At 40.1% G+C, this 23,357-nt stretch overlaps 1 protein-coding gene across 5 annotated transcripts in view; it reads left to right on the top strand.

Annotated features, from left to right (window-relative positions):
- Positions 1–23,357, top strand: part of Klhl32 (kelch-like 32) — a 238,592-nt gene that overhangs the window by 57,835 nt on the left and 157,400 nt on the right. For all 5 annotated transcript variants that reach the window (NM_001355618.1, NM_001033531.4, NM_001163020.2 and 2 more), the window contains exon 3: positions 519–699. Coding sequence is in view for 3 of the 5 variants with exons in the window: in NM_001033531.4 (NP_001028703.2) it covers positions 519–699 (181 nt within the window). In the remaining 2 variants the exon portion in view is untranslated. The remainder of the gene's footprint in view (positions 1–518; positions 700–23,357) is intronic.

Genomic DNA, 23,357 nt, shown 5'->3' with positions numbered 1-23,357 from the left:
AATTTTCTGCTTCCCAACTACTTGAATGCTGAGATTGCAGCTCTATGCCACTGTGCCCCATTTATTCCAAATGAATGTCTTCTGACATTTGTTGTGAAGTGGGTGGTTTCCCAAGTTCTGACTGATGCTGTGTTTGATGCCACACGTGGGAATGTATGCTCACCTAAACACATAAAGCAAGGTTTGCACACACACACTGAAGAAATAGGAACTCAGAAACAGGCTCATAGGTTCACAGACACATGTAGACTTTCACAAAGTTAAACCTTAGCAAAATCAAAACCAAAATAAAAAACCCCAGGGAGCTACCAAGAGAAAAAGTCCCAGGATAGGGCAGAGGAACAAATTAGAGTAAAGGAAAACAAAGAAACAAAAAACAGAGAGGGCAAAATTGAGAACAGGAAGGTCAGACTCACAGGGCACTAGAAGTAGCCTCCCCAAAGCCCAACGGGTGAGAGAGCCCCAGGAAGCTGAGCCGGTGAAAGGCATAAACAGGGCTTCATTACTCTCCTTTGTAGTATTCAAGAAATGCTGACGGGCCAGAGGCTGTGCCACTCGGAAACTCACAATGACACGGTCCTGGCGGCGCTGAATCAGCAAAGAAGTGATGGCATTCTCTGCGACGTGACCCTGATCGCCGAGGAACAGAAATTCCACGCTCACAAGGCGGTCCTAGCAGCCTGCAGTGACTACTTCCGGGTAAGTGAAGGTGGATGTGTTTGTCTTAGGATGTCAGTGCACAGAGGACAGCCTGATCTTTCCTAGGCCGTGAGCCAACTACATGGCGGAAGGCAGATTTGTAAGTGTTGAGAACCTGTGTACCTTCCTGGACAGAACTGAGTCCAGGACCCTGGTGGGACATTCACTGGACTGGGCTGGGTGGCTGCAATGAGAAGCAGACCGTTGCATCTGACTAATACATTTAACAAGCACTGAATGGTGTGGCAGTGACATGCATGGCATATGAAGATATGGTTCTTTTTTCCTAGAACTTGAAATTTGATTTCCAGCTGTGAGTGATGTGTGCTGATATAACCAGGGTGGATGAGGTCTTTTATATTTATATTTCATTTAATTATCATGCAAACACCTTGTACAAATGAATGCATGTGCTATTAAAGGCTGCCATTTTTTACATATAAGGAAACAAAATCTTAGAGAGTAAATACTTAGGATTCAGAAAGTAACTAAATAATAAACACAGTTCTTAACTTGCATATCTGGCATTTGACATTTGTTTGTTAATTTTAGAAACTTATTATTTGGGGGCTGAGGAGATGTCCAAGTGGTTAAAGTGCAGCCATACAAGTGTGGGTGGGTACTGGGTGGAGCTCAGATGGAGTAAAGGGAAAGTAAAGTGGAAGAGAAATTGAAGAAGATTCCTGGCCTCAACTTCAGATCCCCATATTATGTGCCCATATTCATGCAGACATAGAAACATACAGCCCACACAGAGGTGGAATAAGAACATTATTATTGTATGTGTGCATGTGTGCATGTGCGTATATATGATGCAGGCATGATGTGTGTGGGTGCACATACCAAGGTATTCATGTGAAAGCCAGAAGACAACTTTGTTGATTCTTTCCTTCCATCTACCTTTACATGGGGTCTGGAGATCAAATCCGGCTGCCAAACTTGTACAGCAAGGTCCTTTACCTGTTGAGCCATTTTGTTGTCTCCTCTGCCCCCGTCCTCCTCCCTCTCCTCGTCCTCTTCCTCCCTTGTTGTCCATGTATTCTAAAGCAAGTTCTTTTAAATGTATCATCTATTTTCACCATCTGTCTCTCCCTCCTGTTATTTCCCCTCAATTCTCATTTACTCCTCCTAATCGCTCCCTTCTCCCCAACCCCCATCTCTTACTGTGTTGTCAACTGGGCAGACTCTGGAATCTCCTGGGAGATAGGTCTTTGGATATGCTGGTGGGGGAAAAAAAAAACTACCTTAATTGGGGCAAGGGCTGCTTCCTAGGTGGGGACCCTGTATTAGATGGAGACAGCAAACCGAGCCCTAGAGTGGAATGCACACCTCTCTCCTTTGGACAGTGGCCAGCTGCCTCCAGTTCCTGCTGCCTTGACCATGGGTACCTTGAACTGTGAGCTAAAATAAACCTCTTTCCCTTCAGTTTCTCTCCTTAGAGTATTTTATCAGAACAATAGGAAAAAAGCTGACTCCTCTGTTCTCGTCCACCGATTTGCAGGTTTGTTTTTGTAGTAGTGCCATAGTATTTTGGCACTGGTTTTTCAGTATAACAATAGTTTTTCAGTATAACTTTAAATCAGGTGTTCTAAGACCTTGCTACTTCTAGTTTCTTTCTTTCTTTGTAATCTGTTTCTGTGAAAAACTCATTGGCATTTTAATGGAAACTGTTGAACCTGTAGATGCCTTTTGATAATATTGTGATATCAAGTCTACTAACCCACTAGCATTGCCATCTTTCCATCTTTGCTTTCTTTCTTAAGTGCTCACATTTTTAACATTGTAGTTTCTCGGTTAGGATTAGTCCTTGGTTATTTATTTATTTATTTATTTATTTATTTATTTATTTATTTATAAAGCACCGTGAGTGGGGTTGCTTTCCTGATTTCTCAGCAGTATGTTGGTTGCTGGCATATATATTAATAATGTAAGTGGATCTGTAATGAACACCAAGATTTCCCTAGTTAGAGTTCTATTGCTCTGATAAACCACTTACCAAAACTAATTTGGGGAATGAAAGAAATTAATTACAAGATATAGACTATCACTGAGGGATGTTGTAGTGGTTTGAAAGAAAATGGCCCCCATAGGCTCATAGGGAAAGGCACTAGGAGTGGCCTTAATGGAGGAAGTATGTCACTGTGGGGGTTAGGTCTTACATGCTTAAGCTACATCTAGTGTGGCATTCACGTGTGCTGTCTTCAGATCAAGATGTATAACTCTCATCTTGGCTTAAATTTGGTAGGCCATATGTGTCTAGAAATTTTCTCATTTCTACATTTTTTTTAGAATTTACAATTTATTAGATTATAATTTTATTCTATATTTTATTAAATTATAACTTTATTTCTGCAATTTTAGATTTTTATAATTTATTAGAATATAACTTTCAAAGTATGCCTTAATAATCTTTTGAATTTTACTAATACCAGGTATGCCTTCTTAGTTGTCTCTAATTTTATTAATTTGGATCTTTTAATTGTGTTAGTTTGGCTAAGGATTTTTCAATTTTTTGTCTTTTCAAAGAATCAGCTGTTTGTTTTGTTGATATTTTAAAGTAAGATTTATTTTTGTTAATGTGTGTGTGTATGTATGTATGTATGTATGTGCCTCTGTGTGGCATGCTTATGTATCTATGGTTACTGACAGAGATAAGAAGCCTGAGTTGCAGGTGGCTGTGAGCTGCCTGATAGCAGTGTTGAAGTCAGAGTTCTCTGCAAGCAGAATACATGCTCCTAACCAATGGCCCAGCTCTTCAGTCCTAGTGTTGGTTTTTTGCATAGTTTTTTATGTCATTAATTTCTGTGTTTATCTTTAATATTTTGTTTGCTTACTGATTTGGGCTTTGGCTTATTCTTACATCCTTATGGTAGGTATATCACTAAGAAATTAACTGATATTTCTCTGCTCTTTTGATGAAACCACTTATAGATATAGACATCCGTCCCCTTTAGAACTGCTTAAATTGTGCCCCACAGGTTCTGGTGTGTTGTATTTTTGCTTTCACTTTATTCTTCTAGAATGGACTCTGGACTCTCTTCTGCTCTGCAGACTTTTCTCTTTTGCTTAGCTGCTGTAGCTAGTGCTTCCCACACTCACCACCCTCTTAGTATGGCTGCATTCTTCCTGTGCCTAGTTTAGCCCCAGAGATTATAACACCCTGTGCATGGGTGTCATTCCATCTTCTGATATCTTCTAATTCTATCCATGTTTGACTCTTGCCCAGTATTCTCTATGCCTTTTTATATGGATACAGAAACAAAACCTGGATAATTGTTAACTGGAAATGAGATTAACTTCTGACTATACATTTTTCAAGTCTACTTTTTAAGGAGGTTTATTTTTAAATATTTATTAGTATTGCCTGCAAAGTTTACTGCATGTGTGCCTGGTACCTATGAAGGCCAGAAGAGGGGCCAGGATCCCCCGGTCCTGGAGTTAAGCTGCCATGTAGCTGCTGGGACCCAAACTTGGTTCTTCTGCAAGAGCAGTGGGACCACTTCTCTATACCTTTTATTTCAGCTTTTCTTAAATTTTTTTAAGTGTTGCTTCAGTTGATTGATGGCTGTCTTAGTCATGGTTCTATTGCTGTGAAGAGACAACATGAGCAAAGTAACTCTTAGAAAAGAAACCATTTAAATGGGGATTTGCTTACAGGTTTGGAAGTTTAGTCTGTTATCATCTTGTCAGAAAGCATGGCAGCAGGCATGGTAGGCACATTGTGCTGAAGCAGTAGCTGAGAGCTGCATCCTAGTGCACAAGCAGAGAGAGAGGGAAAGGGAGGGGGAGGGGGAGGAGGGAGGGGGAGGGAAAGAGACAGGCAGACAGACAGACACAGAGACTGGGCCCAGCATGGGCTTTTGAAACCTCAAACCACACTCCAGTGACACACTTCTTCCAACAAGGCCACACCTAATCTTGTCAAATTGTGCCACTCCCTGTTGACTGTGCATTCAAATATATGGGCCTATGGGGGCCATTCTTATTCACACCACCACAATGACTAAGTAATATTTTTGAAACATAGCATTAGTGAATATTGATCTCTCATTGGCCAAGGTAACCCAATAGCCACTCCCACAATTAGTGTAAGAGAGCAGTTTTGACTAATAGCAGTCTAAATCTTAATAAGTAGGAGTATACATTTCAGTATGATGTAAAAATAAATCCTTTTCTAGAAATACTCTTCTCTAAGGATGATCATGTCAATTGTTATCTGATACCAAACTGTCAACTCTGAAAATATATGTACAAGTCACAGTCTATAGATTCAGCAGGCTTTATTATATGCACACACACATATGCATATAACAGCAATTAATATAAAAGACCCCATGACTTTTCGGGAGGGTTTGAAGCTAAGAAAAGGAAGAGAGATGTTGTATTTATAATATCAGAACATAAATGAAGTAATATAAAAAGTTCCTTTACAAAATCTTTAAATAATACAGAAATTAGCAGAGGTGTTTAGGCCAGCTAATGATTGGTTTAGATATTTCAAATAATAATCTTGTTTTTGTTTTTTTTTTTCATTTAAGAGATAGTATCGATAACATTCTGTTGCCAACTAAAAGTGATATGGAGCTTTTGAAAGCAGGCTGGGGAGATGGCTCAATGGCTGAAGTGCTTATCATACAAGCAGAAAGACATGAGAACACAGATCTCCAATAACGTAAAAACCAGGTGGGCAATAGGCCCCTGTTAGCCTAGTATAGGAGAGGCTGAGACAAGGAATCCCTGCCCAACTCTCATTCCCCAGTAAGAGAAATCCTTTCTTCTAAGTCTGTTGGTAAACCTGCCTTTTGCTCCAGACTGTGATGTCTGCTTCACTTCCAAAGCTGTTTGTTACAGAAGCAAACCTGGAAGGAAAACTTAGATAAAGAAATGGTCATTGTTTGTCCTGGTCAATTTTTGTCAACTTGACAAAAGCTAGACTCATCTGGGAAGATAAACTTCAACTGAAGGTTTATCTGATGAAATGCCTTCATCAGATTGACTGATGAAAGTCTATGGAACATTTTTCTTGATTGACAGTTGATATGGGAGGACTCAGCCTACTGGTTGTTGTCCCCCCCCCACCCCCCACCCGACTCACCTCACCTAGGCAGATGACCCTGGGTGGAATATGAAAGCAAGCTGAGCAAGCCATGGAGTTAAACCAGTAAGCAGTGTTCCTTCATGCTCTGCTTCAGTTCCTGCGTTGAGTTCCTGCCCTGGCTTCTCTCAATGATGGACTATAAACTAAACTCTCTACCTTCAAGTTGAATTTGGTCATGGGTTTTTTGGTTTTCTTTTGTTTGTTTTATTTTTTTTTTCTTCACAGCAATAAAAGGCAAACTAGAACATCGTTTCATTCTGAGTGTGTGCAGAAGTTTAAGAGACTAGTAAAGAACAGCCTCTCCCAACCACCTACCCTAATTTAGAATTATGTGTTTACTCTTGTATCTTATGTTCGATATTGAAATACCTAGACACAGTGTCTTGAAGTCCTTGGTAACTTCTGTTTCTCTTGCAACAATGTAATGTTGTCTCATTCTTTGTAAGTGCTCAGCAAATAACTTATTAAAGTAGTGAAATGTTTCCTAATTTTCATAGTAATTCATGTATAATTCAGTTCTTAAGATCTTAGATACTAAATGTATATATACAAAATATGTGTAAATTATGTGCACATTTTCCCTTGTTAGGATTCTATGGAGTTAAGTAAATACTGGGATATAAACTAGACTTTTATGCTTTAAAGTGTGGTATTTGACACATGATTCTGAAGCTAACACGCTTCTTGTTTGTTTCAAGAAACATAAGACTTCAGGAGTCAACAGGCTCATGCTTTGGTGTAAACTGTTCCATGATATTGCCCTGAGACAGATTTTCTTGCTTACCACAGGAATAGTGAAAGAACAGTTGAGCACAAAGCGCTTTGACTTCCTGTGATCATGAACATTCTAAAAGGAGGTATAAAAAACATTATTGAGTCAAGAAATTATGAATTAGAAAAAGGAAATCTAAATGTTAGGTTTAATTCCAGTAGTGTATGCACAGTGTGGCATTTGTCAAACATATAACTAAATTAGAGCCACAATTCTTAGGAGGGTAATGCAGCAATGGGGAGATGAGATGAGTGAGGTGAGGAGCCTGTCTGAGTTCTGCCACCTGCAGTTGTTTTCCATAGTGCTTAGCAAATGGAAGGCTCTACTTCAATTAATAATTGCTGGGTTCCTCCTCCTCTCCACCAGCTGTGCTGTGTAAACATGGGCAGGTTATCTCTCTCCTGTGGACCTGTGCTTTTTCATCAGTCAGCTGATTGCTTCAAGCACGGGCCTCAGGATGGTGAGCTGCAGATTCAGTGATGTTAGCTGTTTCCTCTTCTTGGATTGATTAGAGGTGCCTGGCCATGCTCCACCTGGGTGCTAGTGGAAAGAAGAGCTCAGCTCTTTTTATGGGTTGAGCTGCTTGCAGGGACACTCACCTTTTGATAGTTCAGAATAGCGTGGTTTTATTCTTTTCTACTTTTGCATTTTCTGAATCTGAAATCCCCTTCCGTCTTAGAAACCTTCAATAACCATTTGACTTTTTCTCCTTCTCTGGGTCTTCTCTCCTGAACCTCTGTGCAGGGCTAGGCAATGCTCAGGTGCTAGGCTCAGCCTTCACACACTCTTAGCACCACCCACAGCCCCTCCCACAGCCCCTCCCTTCTCTCGCCTGTTCCTTCAGTGCTGCCTTAGCACACGTTCACTAAGCACCATCTTTTTCATCTCATGGGTTTGCACTTCTCAATGGTGGACCCTTTGCCTCTCAGTTCGCTGTTCTACCAAGGTTCATATCGACCAACATGGCTCATGCCTCTCATGAGCCTCTATGCTGATTCTCCTCTGCCATTTTCCTATGTTCATAAAGTCTTCTGTTTTTCAATAATTAAAATTTAGCTTGTCTCCTCCAAAGAACCAAAGATTATGTACCTTGATCAGTAGTAGCACCTTAGAGAGGTACTATGAATAGCCAAGGTAGGAAGGTCCATAGCAGTATTGTTGAGTAAAACTGAATTGGAAAATATTGACTTAGAGGTAAAAAGAGAAGTCAAGCAGAAGCTTTGTGATTGTGTGTGTGTGTGTGTGTGTGTGTGTGTGTGTAATGGGTGAGTGTGAGTCAACTGTTGGTCCCCTCCTTTTGGAAGTCCCGCTGACCCAGGGAGCTCATAAGTAAGGTCACAGGATCCTGTCGTTGCCCATTCTGAGTTATGGGCCACTCTGTAGGTCATTTATGGTTCTAGAGGCTGTTTCAAACTTGCTATCTGATGTCTTGACTTCCTAACATATGTTCATGTATGTATTGGTAAAATGTGATGTTTTAAAAAGTTAAATATTTGAGCATCTTTTTTCCCTTAGAGCCTGCATAGTGCTGTGTAATTTTCAGGTTTGAGGGAAGGACAGAAGCCCATGATATTGAAAATATGGTCTTTGTTCCAAGCATTTTCGTAATCCTATTCTTCAGTCATTACTGGAGTAAATTCCACAAATGATTACTAAATGAGAATATAATGTGTAATTAGAAATTTTCAATTCAATAAACATTTGTTGTAAGCCTGTTATTTTCTAGACATTGAGTGAATTTATAGTCTTGTAGAAGACACAGGCAGGTGGACAGATTACCACAGTATAATGTAATCAACACCAGGGTTTGGGGGGTTAGACTTGTATTTGTTTTTATCCCATGTTTATTTGGATATTTCTAGTCAGTTTCAGCAATGATAAATGTGACTGCTGTGGGTATGCAATTCCTGTGCTCCACACATATATTCTAAATGCTTTATGTAGATCAATGTATTTCACTCTACAAAAGAGTCTGTAAAGTGGATATTAGTGTTATTATGTTCATCCAGAAATAAAGAAAAGGCATCAATACTGCCTACTGGGATTCTAAAAAGTGGCTTACAGCCTGGACTAAGGGAAGAGCAGATGTCTAGAAAGATAAAAATCTTTCCAAAGCATGGTTAGGATGTGCAGTTGATAGATGTATGGATAGGAAAAGAATGGTAAAACTTCAGAGTAAGACTTAAGGCCTGATACTTGAGTATCTGGATAGTAGGAATAAGGGATGTTCTTGCTGTTCATATACCTAAGGTATGGAGGAAATGGGAAAAAGAATGGCCACAAGAATTTTAAAGGAGGCTGTTCCATTGAAGAAACAATGGAGAAAGGCTTTTGTATAAAGATGTTTCTTTCAGTTTTCTACAAGGGGGAGAGTCAAGGTTATATTCTTTACTGTGCTGTTTGGTCCCCAGAGCCTACTGCAGTGCCAAGGACATCATAGGCCCTCCATCTTCATTTCCCCTATTGTAATCCAACTGAACCCGTTTCTTGCTGTGTTGAATCACACTAATACCCTCCTAAGAACTTCCTTCTGCCTATATATATATATATATACATATATGCCTATATATATATATATATATGTATATATATATACATACATATATGATATATATGTATATATGTATCATGAGTTCATATATGCACACATATATCATTACATATGTATATATGCATATAGACATAGATCTCTCTCTTTTTTATTAGTTATTTATTCCAATTACATTTCCAATGCTATCCCAAAAGTTCCCCACGATCTCCCACACCCACTCCCCCACCCACCCACTCCCACCTCTTGTCCCTGGTGTTCCCCTGTACTGAGGCATATAAAGTCTGCACGAACATTGGGCCTCTCTTTCCACTGATGGCTGACCAGGCTATCTTCTGATACATATGCAGCTAGAGACCCCAGCTCTGGGGGGATACTGGTTAGTTCATATTGTTGTTCCACCTATAGGTTTGCAGATCTCCCCAGCTCCCTGGGTACTTCTTCCAGCTTCTCCATTGGGGGCACTGTGATCCATCCAATAGCTGGCTATGAGCATCCACTTGGTGTTTGCTAGGCCCGAGCATAGTCTCACAAGAGAGAGCTATATCAGGGTCCTTTCAGCAAAACTTGCTAGTGTATGCAATGGTATCAGCGTTTGGAGGCTGATTATGGGATGGATCCCCGGGTATGACAGTCTTTAGATGGTCCATCCTTTTGTCTCAGCTCCAAACTCTGTCTATGTAGCTCCTTCCATGGGTGCCTTGCTCCCAATTCCAAGAAGGGGCAAAGTATCCACACCTTGGTCTTTATTCTTCCCAAGCTTCATGTGTTTCTCAAATTGTATCTTATATCTTGGGTATTCTAAGTTTCTGGGCTAATATCCACTTATCAGTGAGTACATATCATTTGAGTTCTTTTGTGATTGGGTTACCTCACTCAGGATGATGCCCTCCAGGTCCATCTATTTGCCTAGGATAGGTAAAGATCCTTTCCCAATCTGTTTGTGGCCTTTTTGTCTTATTGACGGTATCTTTTGCCTAACAGAAGCTTTGCAATTTTATGAGGTCCCATTTGTCGATTCTCTATCTTACAGCACTAGTCATTGATGTTCTATTCAGGAATTTTTCCCCTGTGCCCATATCTTCAAGGCTTTTCCCTACTTTCTCCTCTATAAGTTTCAGTGTCTCTGGTTTTATGTGGAGTTCCTTGATCCACTTAGATTTGACCTTAGTACAAGGAGATAGGAATGGATCAATTTGCATTCTTCTACATGATAACAGCCAGTTGTGCCAGCACCATTTCTTGAAAATGCTGTCTTTTTTCCACTGGATGGTTTTAGCTCCCTTGTCGAAGATCAAATGACCATAGGTGTGTGGGTTCATTTCTGGGTCTTCAATTCTATTCCATTGGTCTACTTGTCTGTCTCTATACCAGTACCATGCAGTTTTTATCACAGTTGCTCTGTAGTACAGCTTTATGTCAGGCATGGTGATTCCACCAGAGGTTCTTTTATCCTTGAGAAGAGTTTTTGATATCCTAGGTTTTTTGTTATTCCAGAAGAATTTGGAGCTTGCCCTTTCTAATTCATTGAAGAATTGAGTTGGAATTTTGATGGGGATTGCGTTGAATGTGTAGATTGCTTTTGGCAAGATAGCCATTTTTACTATATTGATCCTGCCAATCCATGAGCATGGGAGATCTTTCCATCTTCTGAGATTTTCTTTAATTTCTTTCTTCTGAGACTTGAAGTTCTTATCGTACAGATCTTTCCCTTCCTTAGTTAAAGTCACGCTAAGGTATTTTATATTATTTGTGACTATTGAGAAGGGTGTTGTTTCCCTAATTTCTTTCTCAGCCTGTTTATCCTTTGTGCACAGAAAGGCCATTGACTTGTTTGAGTTAATTTTATACACAGCTACTTCACTGAAGCTGTTTATCAGGTTTAGGAGTTCTCTGGTGGAATATTTAGGGTCACTTATATATACTATCATATCATCTGCAAAAAGTGATATTTTGACTTCTTCCTTTCCAATTTGTATCTCCTTGATCTCCTTTTGTTGTCAAATTGCTCTGGCTAGGACTTCAAGTACAATGTTGAATAGGTAGGGAGTAAGTGGGCAACCTTGTCTAGTCCCTGATTTTAGTGGGATTGCTTCCAGCTTCTCACCATTTACTTTGATGTTGACTACTGGTTTGCTGTAGATTGCTTTTATCATGTTTAGGTATGGGCCTTGAATTCCTGATTTTTCCAAGACTTTTATCATGACTGGGTGTTGGATTTTGTCAAATGCTTTCTCTGAATCTAACAAGATGATCATGTGGTTTTTGTCTTTGAGTCTGTTTATATAATGGATTATGTTGATGATTTCCATATATTAAACCATCCCTGCATTCCTGGAATGAAACCTACTTGGTCACGATGGATGATTGTTTTGATGTGTTCTTGGATTCGGTTAGCAAGAATTGTATTGAGTATTTTTGCATCGATATTCGTAAGGGAAATTGGTCTGAAGTTCTCTATCTTTGTTGGATCTTTTTGTGGTTTAGTTAACAGAGTAATTATGGCTTCATAGAATGAGTTGGGTAGAGTACATTCTGCTTCTATTTTGTGGAATAGTTTGTGAAGAACTGGAATTACATCTTTTTTGAAGGACTGCTAGAACTCTGCACTAAACCCATCTGGTCCTGGGCATTTTTTGGTTGGGAGACTATTAATGAGTGCTTCTATTTCTTTAGGGGACATAGGACTGTTTAGATCATTAACCTGATCCTGATTTAACTTTGGTACCTGGTATCTGTCTAGAAATTTGTCCATTTCATCCAGGTTCTCCAGTTTTGTTGAGTATAGCCTTTTGTAGAAGGATCTGATGGTGTTTTGGATTTCTTCAGGATCTGTTGTTATATATCCCTTTTCATTTCTGATTTTGTTAATTAGGATGCTGTCCCTGTGCCCTTTAGTGAGTCTGGCTAAGGATTTATCTATATTGTTGATTTTCTCAAAGAACCAGCTCCTTGTTTGGTTGATTCTTTGAATAGTTCTTCTTGTTTCCACTTGGTTGATTTCGCTCCTGAGTTCGATTATTTCCTGATGTCTACTCCTCTTTGGTGAATTTCCTTCCTTTTGTTCATAGATCTCTTTAATATATTCATTTGTCTTATTTCCTAATACAGTGTCCTTTAAAGACTTGAGGCTAATAGTACTGCTCACAAAGGGGGGCAGGTCTTTGCAGCATTTATACTGCCTGCTGCTCAGTCACCACAGATAATGTGCAGACAGATAAGCTTATTATACTAAGGATAAGAAACATATAGCATTGACAGTTGTGTTGCTTTCAGCTCCCAAGCTGGGTGCCTTCTGTCTTTATTTCTTCCCTGCTCCTCAAATACAAATCAATTCTGTGAATATCAGTGTGCTTTTAGTAAATTATCTTTTAGTTTAAAGATAAAATTAATAAGAACAAATGAACTTATAAACTTACAGGTGGTACATTAATATTAAAGGTCAGATAGTCACCCACCCCCGTGTTTATCTGTCATTCAGTCACCATGCTAAAGCTTATGTCCATGTTCCAAGCAGTCACTGAAGTCAGTCGCATAATTGAGAGCTGCTCATTTATGCTATAGAGGAATCTCACATTCTGATTAGAACAGGTTTTTAAAGTTATGTTTTAACTTAGTGGAACTTACTTCTTAGATCTTCATTTCATAAAAAAAAGAAAGACAATAGGAAACAAACCCAAAGCCCCATTTTGTTTACTTTGTATCTCCTGGTGTCTTAGATAGCAAAAATTACTCTGTAGCTATTAAATTTATACATAGTTGTCACTGAAATGCAGTCAGAAATGTTCAATGTTTTCAGTAGTCAGCTCTGCAGCAGCCTGCTCCATGACTCATTGCTTTACTGGAGGTCAGACAAGCTCTCCTGAATCACATGGTTATGAAACACATGTGCCACCACAGCCACAGCCTATTGTTTTCGTGCTTATTCTTTCCTTTCTCTGACAATTGACATCACATGTCGTTCACAAAGGCACCTACATTGCATTCTTACAACATAACCTCTCATTGTTCGGTAAACTGGTCATTATTTTCCATCAAATGGTCTTAGAACACAGAGGAAGCCCTGGGTAAAGTCCTGGGTGAATGTATATTTTGACATGGGCATTCCATTTTAAGAAACACGTTATAAGTTCATGGTTAGATAACATATGTTGTGACAGAAGTTTCTATTGAAAATAATTTTGCTGTTTTGTAGACATCAAGTGAGAATGTCAAGAGCTTTACCCTTGCAATAATTCCTGCCAGCTTTATCCCTGGGCACCTGCAGCATTGCTTTTCTTTACACTCTCTTCATGGGAAGATCTTCTCTACCATTGTACATAATTACTCTAACACAGAGCTACCATGGTATCCTTCACTAGACAAACAGGGAAGCTGTGGTCTACCCACACCATGGAATAATAGTCAGTGAATGGGGAAGAATGATTTATAAGGCTGTGGAAAGTCATAGATGACACTGTGAAAGTGAAAGGAGCTAGGCTGAAGACAATATTCCGGGAAAAACTGTTGGAGAGGGAAAAAAGGAGTAGTTCTTAGGAGCTTGAACATGATAGGAGTAAACAGATAACAAAGGGTAAATGGAGACTACCATAAACTTTGGGCCTTAGTAATAGCTTCCTAATAATTGGTTTGTTGTATTTAGGGAAAGTGAATTTCTAGTGAAGGCTCTAGTTTTGTAAACATCAAGGGAATAGCTTGTTACAAATGAATACTTTTATATTTATAATATATATTTATGAAAATATTTATAAAAAATTAATATCCTCTTGAAGAACTGACAGCTTTAATAAACTTAGGTCTTTGTTTCACGTCAAAGGAATTCTAAGAAAATCGAGAGAGGATATTTTCAAATCAAGAGAAGTGTACCAGAGCTGGCTGGCTCTTTAGTGCCCCAAATAGTAATGATGATGCTCCAGGATAATAAATAGTATTAGAAGATCCAGAGAAACAAAACCAATATGTAGGTAGGTCAAAAGAGAGATGCATAGATTTACGGATTTATATCACTATAGAGGCTAGGGCATTGCCCAATCTGTAGGGGCAAGCTGGATATCTAGGGGAATTAATGGATGGTACAGTTGTCCAAATGAGAAGCATGGAGAAATAAGAGGAAGTCGTTAATGGTCCAGTACAAGTCCGAGTTCTAAAGGAAAAGAACAATGCCCAAGCTTAACACAGAGAATTCCTTCTTATTCACCCTTTTTTTTTCCTTCTTTTTTAAAATTTTATTTAATCTTTTTTTACATTCCAGATTTTATCCCCCACCGGGTCCACCCTCTGACTGTTTTACATCCCATACCTCCCCCTCCACTCCCATCTCCACAAAGTCCCCACCCCATCCCACCAGACCTTCCCACTCCCTGGGGCCTCCAGTCTCTTGAGGGTTAGGTTCATCTCCTCTGACTGAACCCAGACTCGGCAGTCCTCTGCTTTATATGTGTTGGGGGCCTCATATCAGCTGGTGTATGCTGCCTGGTTGGTGGTCCAGTGTCTGAGAGATCTCAGAGGTCCAGGTTAATGGAGACTGCTGGTCTTCTACAGGGTCACCCTCCTCCTCAGCTTCTTTCAGCTTTTCCCTATACAACCACGGGGGCCACCAGCTTCTGTCCATTGGTTAGGTGTAGTATCTGCACCTGACTCTTTCAACTGCTTGTTGGGTGTTTCGGAGGACAGTCATGCTAGGTCTTTTTGTGAGTATTCCATAGCCTCAGTGTCAGGCTTTCGCCCTTTTATTTAACCCATATCTTCAACTCACTGTGCAAGTCTCACCAATCACAGAGGATGATTTGCTGCGCTCAGCTTGACAATTCCAATATTAGTCTTACCCGGAAGCACTCTGATGGACAAAGCAGGAATTATGCTCCCTCTAGTTGTTCTGATTGTATAGCTTATGTTATATTAGCACCGTGTTCTCCTTTGGTTTTTGTTGCAGAAACCAACCAGGGGAGAAAAGAGTTTGTTTCATCTTATTCTTTGCAGTCCATCATTGAGAAGGTCAGGGCAAGAAGTCAAGGCAGGAACTGAAGCAGAAGCCATGATACAGTGTAGCTTACCTGTTTGCCCTCAGCCTTGCTCAGCTATTTTTCTCATATAGCAAAAGACCACAGTTAACCATTAATCACCCAAAATCCCACAGACATGCCTACAGGCCAGACTGACAGAGGCAATTCCTTAATAGAGGTTTTCTCTTTCTCAGTGACAGGAATTTGTATCAAGTTGATTAAAGTTAACCAACACACCATAGATAACATATCCCTTATCTTTCCTCATGTTGTGTATACGAAGAAAGAAACAAATGCAAAAGTGGTTTCCTAGGGAAAGCATGTCCTTTAATGTGTGTTTGGATATTGTCTTTTGGTTCAAATGTTAGTAAGAAATATCCAAATGCCTTCAAACCTTTCTACCCGGGGAAGAAATATCAGTGGTTGTTTAGAGTTGATTAAAGTATGCAAAATGATGAAAGGCCAGGCCCTTCCTTATGTATCTATAGTCTTTAACATTTTTGTTTTTATTTGTGAGTGTGATGCATGTGTTTGTGTGCCTGTTATGCCAGAAGAGGTCATCGGATCCCCTGAGGCTTGAGTTGCTGGCAGTCGTAAGCTGCCCACATACAGTTGTCACCTTCTTTGATAAATCATCTAGAACAAAACAGTGAAATGTGTCCTAATGGTTGGAACATAGGGGATTTCTAACAGTGTTGGAAATTATTAGTTACAGACTGCAAAACTTATTTGTGAAGGAAATAAATCTCAAAAGTATAAGTGTGCCTTTTTACATATGGAGTAAAAAAGTTGCTTTAAAAGGGCTAGTGAAAAATTTAAACTATCAAAATGTTTTATTTCCTTTGTACCATTGTTAAAAGAGTCTATATATTCACTTATAACTCCAACTTGCTGAAGTATACTAAATCAATATGATTTAAAAGTTTTTTTTTTATCTTGAATTAAAATTAAATACCAGAGTTGGTACAAACAAATCCCCTGGCTGTATAAATGCTAGAATAAAATTATTTGAATATTTTCAATAAAAGGATATTAATAGTGAAACAATACTCCATGCAATAGGTAGGGTTTCTACTTCTGTGGCAAAACACAATGACCAAGTCAACTTACAAGAGAAAGCATTTAATTGGCCTTACGTTTTCAGCATATTAGAGGCCATGATGGTTGAGAAAAGGAATGGTGGTGGGATTAGCTGGAGCCATGGGTCCCGGGAGTTTTGAGTGACATGCTTGCTATATTTAGAAAAAGAGAGCTTGCAGCAGGTGACCTCTAGAAGCTGGAAAGATAGAGAACAGACCTTCCCTACAAGCCCTAAGAGTACCACATCCCTGTTGCAACTTGATCTTAGTGCAGTGAAACCCATCTTAAGCCTTACTCTACATCCTCACCAGCATGAGGAACTTGTGTCTTTGAGCTTAGCTATTCTGCCAGCAATAACATGAAATCTCAAAGTAGGTTTGATTTGCATTTTCCTGATAACTAAGGATGTTGAACATTTATTTCTTTAAGTTTTTCTCAGTCATTTGCATTTCCTCTATTGAAAATTTTCTTTTTAGATTTGCTCCCCATTTTTTTTCTTTCCATTTTTTATTAGGTATTTAGCTCATTTACATTTCCAATGCTATACCAAAAGTCCCCCATACCCACCCACCCCCACTCCCCTACCTGCCCACTCCCCCTTTTTGGCCCTGGCATTCCCCTGTTCTGGGGCATATAAAGTTTGTGTGTCCAATGGGCCTCTCTTTCCAGTGATGGCCGACTAGGCCATTCTTTGATACATATGCAGCTAGAGTCAAGAGCTCCGGGGTACTGGTTAGTTCATAATGTTGTTCCACCTATAGGGTTGCAGATCCCTTTAGCTCCTTGGGTTCTTTCTCTAGCTCCTCCATTGGGAGCCCTGTGATACATCCATTAGCTGACTGTGGGCATCCACTTCTGTGTTTGCTAGGCCCCGGCATAGTCTCACAAGAGACAGCTACATCTGGGTCCTTTCGATAAAATCTTGCTAGTGTATGCAATGGTGTCAGCGTTTGGATGCTGATTATGGGGTGGATCCCTGGATAAGGCAGTCTCTACATGGTCCATCCTTTCATCTCAGCTCCAAACTTTGTCTCTGTAACTCCTTCCAAGGGTGTTTTATTCCCACTTCTAAGGAGGGGTATAGTGTCCACACTTCAGTCTTCATTTTTCTTGAGTTTCATGTGTTTAGGAAATTGTATCTTATATCTTGGGTATCCTAGGTTTTGGGCTAATATCCACTTATCAGTGAGTACATATTGTGTGAGTTCCTTTGTGAATGTGTTACCTCACTCAGGATGATGCCCTCCAGGTCCATCCATTTGGCTAGGAATTTCATAAATTCATTCTTTTTAATAGCTGAGTAGTACTCCATTGTGTAGATGTACCACATTTTCTGTATCCATTCCTCTGTTGAGGGGCATCTGGGTTCTTTCCAGCTTCTGGCTATTATAAATAAGGCTGCTATGAACATAGTGGAGCATGTGTCCTTCTTACCAGTTGGGGCATCTTCTGGATATATGCCCAGGAGAGGTATTGCGGGATCCTCCGGTAGTACTATGTCCAATTTTCTGAGGAACCGCCAGACGGATTTCCAGAGTGGTTGTACAAGCCTGCAATCCCACCAACAATGGAGGAGTGTTCCTCTTTCTCCACATCCTCGCCAGCATCTGCTGTCACCTGAATTTTTGAACTTAGCCATTCTGACTGGTGTGAGGTGGAATCTCAGGGTTGTTTTGATTTGCATTTCCCTGATGATTAAGGATGTTGAACATTTTTTCAGGTGCTTCTCTGCCATTCGGTATTCCTCAGGTGAGAATTCTTTGTTCAGTTCTGAGCCCCATTTTTTAATGGGGTTATTTGATTTTCTGAAGTCCACCTTCTTGAGTTCTTTATATATGTTGGATATTAGTCCCCTATCTGATTTAGGATAGGTAAAGATCCTTTCCCAATATGTTGGTGGTCTCTTTGTCTTATTGACGGTGTCTTTTGCCTTGCAGAAACTTTGGAGTTTCATTAGGTCCCATTTGTCAATTCTCGATCTTACAGCACAAGCCATTGCTGTTTTGTTCAGGAATTTTTCCCCTGTGCCCATATCTTCAAGGCTTTTCCCCACTTTCTCCTCTATAAGTTTCAGTGTCTCTGGTTTTATGTGAAGTTCTTTGATCCATTTAGATTTGACCTTAGTACAAGGAGATAAGTATGGATCTTTCACATTCTTCTACATGATAACAACCAGTTGTGCCAGCACCAATTGTTGAAAATGCTGTCTTTCTTCCACTGGATGGTTTTAGCTCCCTTGTCGAAGATCAAGTGACCATAGGTGTGTGGCTTCATTTCTGGGTCTTCAATTCTATTCCATTGGTCTCCTTTTCTGTCTCTATACCAGTACCATGCAGTTTTTATCACAATTGCTCTGTAGTAAAGCTTTAGGTCAGGCATGGTGATTCCACCAGAGGTTCTTTTATCCTTGAGAAGAGTTTTTGCTATCCTAGGTTTTTTGTTATTCCAGATGAATTTGCAAATTGCTCCTTCTAATTCGTTGAAGAATTGAGTTGGAATTTTGATGGGGTTTGCATTGAATCTGTAGATTGCTTTTGGCAAGATAGCCATTTTTACAATCTTGATCCTGCCAATCCATGAGCATGGGAGATTTTTCCATCTTCTGAGATCTTCTTTAATTTCTTTCTTCAGAGACTTGAAGTTTTTATCATACAGATCTTTCACTTCCTTAGTTAGAGTCACTCCGAGATATTTTATATTATTTGTGACTATTGAGAAGGGTGTTGTTTCCCTAATTTCTTTCTCAGCCTGTTTATTCTTTGTGTAGAGAAAGGCCATTGACTTGTTTGAGTTAATTTTATATCCAGCTACTTCACCGAAGCTGTTTATCAGGTTTAGGAGTTCTCTGGTGGAATTTTTAGGGTCACTTATATATACTATCATATCATCTGCAAAAAGTGATATTTTGACTTCCTCCTTTCCAATTTGTATCCCCTTGATCTCCTTTTGTTGTCGAATTGCTCTGGCTAATACTTCAAGTACTATGTTGAAAAGGTAGGGAGAAAGTGGGCAGCCTTGTCTAGTCCCTGATTTTAGTGGGATTGCTTCCAGCTTCTCTCCATTTACTTTGATGTTGGCTCCTGGTTTCCTGTAGATTGCTTTTATCATGTTTAGGTATGGGCCTTGAATTCCTGATCTTTCCAGAACTTTTATCATGAATGGGTGTTGGATCTTGTCAAATGCTTTTTCTGCATCTAACGAGATGATCATGTGGTTTTTGTCTTTGAGTTTGTTTATATAGTGGATTACATTGATGGATTTTCGTATATTAAACCATCCCTGCATCCCTGGAATAAAACCTACTTGGTCAGGATGGATGATTGCTTTAATGTGTTCTTGGATTCAGTTAGCGAGAATTTTATTGAGGATTTTTGCATCGATATTCATACGAGAAATTGGTCTGAAGTTCTCTATCTTTGTTGGATCTTTCTGTGGTTTAGGTATCAGAGTAATAGTGGCTTCATAAAATGAGTTGGGTAGAGTACTTTCTACTTCTATCTTGTGAAAAAGTTTGTGCAGAACTGGAATTAGATCTTCTTTGAAGGTCTGATAGAACTCTGCACTAAACCCGTCTGGTCCTGGGCTTTTTTTGGCTGGGAGACTATTTATAACTGCTTCTATTTCTTTAGGGGATATGGGACTGTTTAGAAGGTCAACTTGATCCTGATTCAACTTTGGTACCTGGTATCTGTCCAGAAATTTGTCCATTTCGTCCAGGTTTTCCAGTTTTGTTGAGTATAGCCTTTTGTAGAAGGATCTGATGGTGTTTTGGATTTCTTCAGGATCTGTTGTTATGTCTCCCTTTTCAGTTCTGATTTTGTTAATTAGGATTTTGTCTCTGTGCCCTCTAGTGAGTCTAGCTAAGGGTTTATCTATCTTGTTGATTTTCTCAAAGAACCAACTCCTCGTTTGGTTAATTCTTTGAATAGTTCTTCTTGTTTCCACTTGGTTGATTTCACCCCTGAGTTTGATTATTTCCTGCCGTCTACTCCTCTTGGGTGAATTTGCTTCCTTTTTTTCTAGAGCTTTTAGATGTGTTGTCAAGCTGCGAGTATGTGCTCTCTCCCGTTTCTTCATGGAGGCTCTCAGAGCTATGAGTTTCCCTCTTAGAAATGCTTTCATTGTGTCCCAAAGGTTTGGGTACGTTGTGGCTTCATTTTCATTAAACTCTAAAAAGTCTTTAATTTCTTTCTTTATTCCTTCCTTGACCAAGGTATCATTGAGAAGAGTGTTGTTCAGTTTCCACGTGAGTGTTGGCTTTCTGTTATTTTTTTTGTTATTGAAGATCAGCCTTAGTGCATGGTGATCTGATAGGATACATGGGACAATTTCAATATTTTTGAATCTGTTGAGGCCTGTTTTGTGACCTATTATGTCGTCAATTTTGGAGAAGGTACCATGAGGTGCTGAGAAGAAGGTATATCCTTTTGTTTTAGGATAAAATGTTCTGTAGATATCTGTCAGATCCATTTGTTTCATCACTTCTGTTAGTTACAGTGTGTCCCTGTTTAGTTTCTGTTTCCATGATCTGTCCATTGGTGAAAGTGGTGTGTTGAAGTCTCCCACTATTATTGTGTGAGGTGCAATGTGTGCTTTGAGCTTTACTAAAGTTTCTTTAATGAATGTGGCTGCCCTTGTATTTGGTTGCTCCCCATTTTTAAATCGTGTTGTTTTCTAGATATCTAGTTTTTACTTTATGTATCTTAGACATTAATCCTCTAATGAATGTGTAGTTGGTAAAATAATCTTTTCCCATTCTTTAGGTTGCCACTTTGTCCAAATGATGTTGTGTTCTTTGCCATGCAGAAGCTTTTTCAATTTCACGAGATCCCGTTTAGTTATTGTTGATCTTAGTGCCTGCACAGGGGTTTTTGAGCAGGTGTCCTGCTCAAAACATCTTTTCTTGTGCTAATGAGTTCAGGGAATTCTTCACTTTCTCTTCTATCAGGTTCAGTGAGTGTATCTGGTGGTATGTTGAAGTGTTGGATCTACTTGAAGTTGAGTTTTGTGCACGGTAGTAAGTATGGATCTGTTTGGATTCTTCTACATGTAACCGTCCAGTTCAGCCAGCACCATTTGTTGAGGATAATGTCTTCTTTTCAATTCATATTTTTGATTTCTTTATAAAAGATCAGGTGTCCATGGGTGTGTGGATTTATGTTTGATGTTTACTACTCTAGAGGCAGTGGGGTCAGGGCGATTGGAACCAGTGCATAAGAATGACTAAAGTCTGATGCAATAACCAGCTTTGTTCAGAGCATCAGACAATTTATACTCTGAGGGTTAAGAAGGACCTTCCGAGTAAAGTTATCATGAGTTCAAGCTGTATTCAATCACAAGGATAAGCTGCACATGTGAAATTTCTTTTCATAGCGGCATATAAACGTTTAATTGAATAACATCAGCAAGCCATAGTGAGTAGTCTGAAGTAACCTCTACACCTGGGAGTATCATGAAAACACATTCCAAGAACAATTCTGCATCTTGAAGAAATTGAGAGCGCAAGACTCTTCTAATGTTTACTTGGATCTTTCTTACAAGCACTTTCCATGAGTCCAATTTTTATTGGATATTTGGTTTATTTACATTTCAAATATTATCCCCTTTCCCAGTGTCCCCTCTGGAAACCTCCTATCCCACCACCCCTCCCCTTGCTTCTATGAGGGTGCTCCCCCCCCCTACCCACCCATTCCTGCCTCCCGCCCTGGCATTCCCCTTTCATAAGGGCATTGAGCCTTCCCAGGACCAAGGGCCTCTCCTCCCATTGATGCCCAACAAGGCAATCCTCTGCTATATATGCAGCTGGAGCCATGGGTTGCTCCATGTATACTCTTTGGTGATTTAGTCCCTGGGAGCTCTGGTCTGGTTGGTTGATATTGTTGTTCTTCCAATGGGATTGCAAACCCCTTCGGGTCTTTTAGTCCTTTCTCTAATTCCTCCAGTAGAGACTCTGATCAGTCCAGTGGTTGGCTGTGAGCATCTACCCTTGTATTTGTCAGAGCCTCTCAGGAGACAGCTATATCAGTCTCTGGTCAGCCACCTCGTGACTTCATGCTAAGGATAGATCATGGCCCTAAGGACATGTAGCTTGATCATCTTCCAAAGACACCTTATTCCCATGAGTCCATTCTTGAACCATGGTCTGACAGTTTCAGTCTTCAATTCAATTCTATTTCTGGTTTTTTTCCCAATACCATAGGTGTGGGGAATTGCAGTCTGGCCTCCAGTCGAGCTGAGAACTGAACCTCTGTGGTGATAATTCACCTTCATGACATGGTAGGCGTTCCCTCATGCTCCTGGAACTCTGGCCCCTGCTTAAGTTACCGCCCCCCACAGCCCCCACAAGAGGAGCATGGTCGGTAGCAATGACCCAAGCTTCTGACCTTCAGACTAAACTCCTCCCCAGTTACCTAGCAACAGTGAAGACCATAAAAAGGGGTGTTCAGCCCCCATCTCGCTCTCTTACTCTTACTCTCACTCCTTTTGTTCTCCTACCTCTCCCTTCTCTCTCCTCTTTCCTTTCTCGTTGTCTTCTTCTCTCCTCTCCCCCTCTCCCCTCTCCCTTTCTCTCTCTTTCTTTCTAGCTCTCTCTCTCTCTCTCTCTCTCTCTTCTCTCTTTCTCCCCGCACTTCTATAATAAAGCTCTTAAACCATAGAGAGTCTCTGCTCCATGTAGATCTGCTGTGCAACTCTCACCAGTGCCAACACTTCCCCTATTCCCTCTTTCCTATAACTTCAGGGCTACAGGATATCACCTCAGGGTCCCTAGTTGGTGGCTGCCCTTTGTCCACCCCCTGCCAAGTGGGGTCAGATGCTTAGATGTCCACCTGGGACTAAGTGGAAAGTGTCTGGCGGCTCTGCCTGTGTCTGCCTGCCCAAAGTCCAGGAACTCTGGCTGGACGTTGGCCCCTTTTCCTCCCCCACTTCTCCCCAGGGCCTCCCTGGGCCCCCCATTTTTTTGTTCCCAATACATAGGGTTTTTATATATAGCTCTGCAGTACAATTTGACTGTGGGGAATGATTAACCCAATACAGGATACTTAATACAGTAGAAGCTTCCTAAAACACATATGTATATGAAGGCGATCTAAAGGATATCACCAAATAATGGGGTAGGCAGAACCCACAAGCACACATTTCTTATCATTAATGAAGTTT

Source organism: Mus musculus, chromosome 4, assembly GCF_000001635.26.
Source record: "Mus musculus strain C57BL/6J chromosome 4, GRCm38.p6 C57BL/6J".
NCBI lineage: Eukaryota > Metazoa > Chordata > Mammalia > Rodentia > Muridae > Mus > Mus musculus.
Note: the sequence above shows the minus strand (reverse complement) of the source record. Positions and strands in the feature narration are given on the sequence as shown.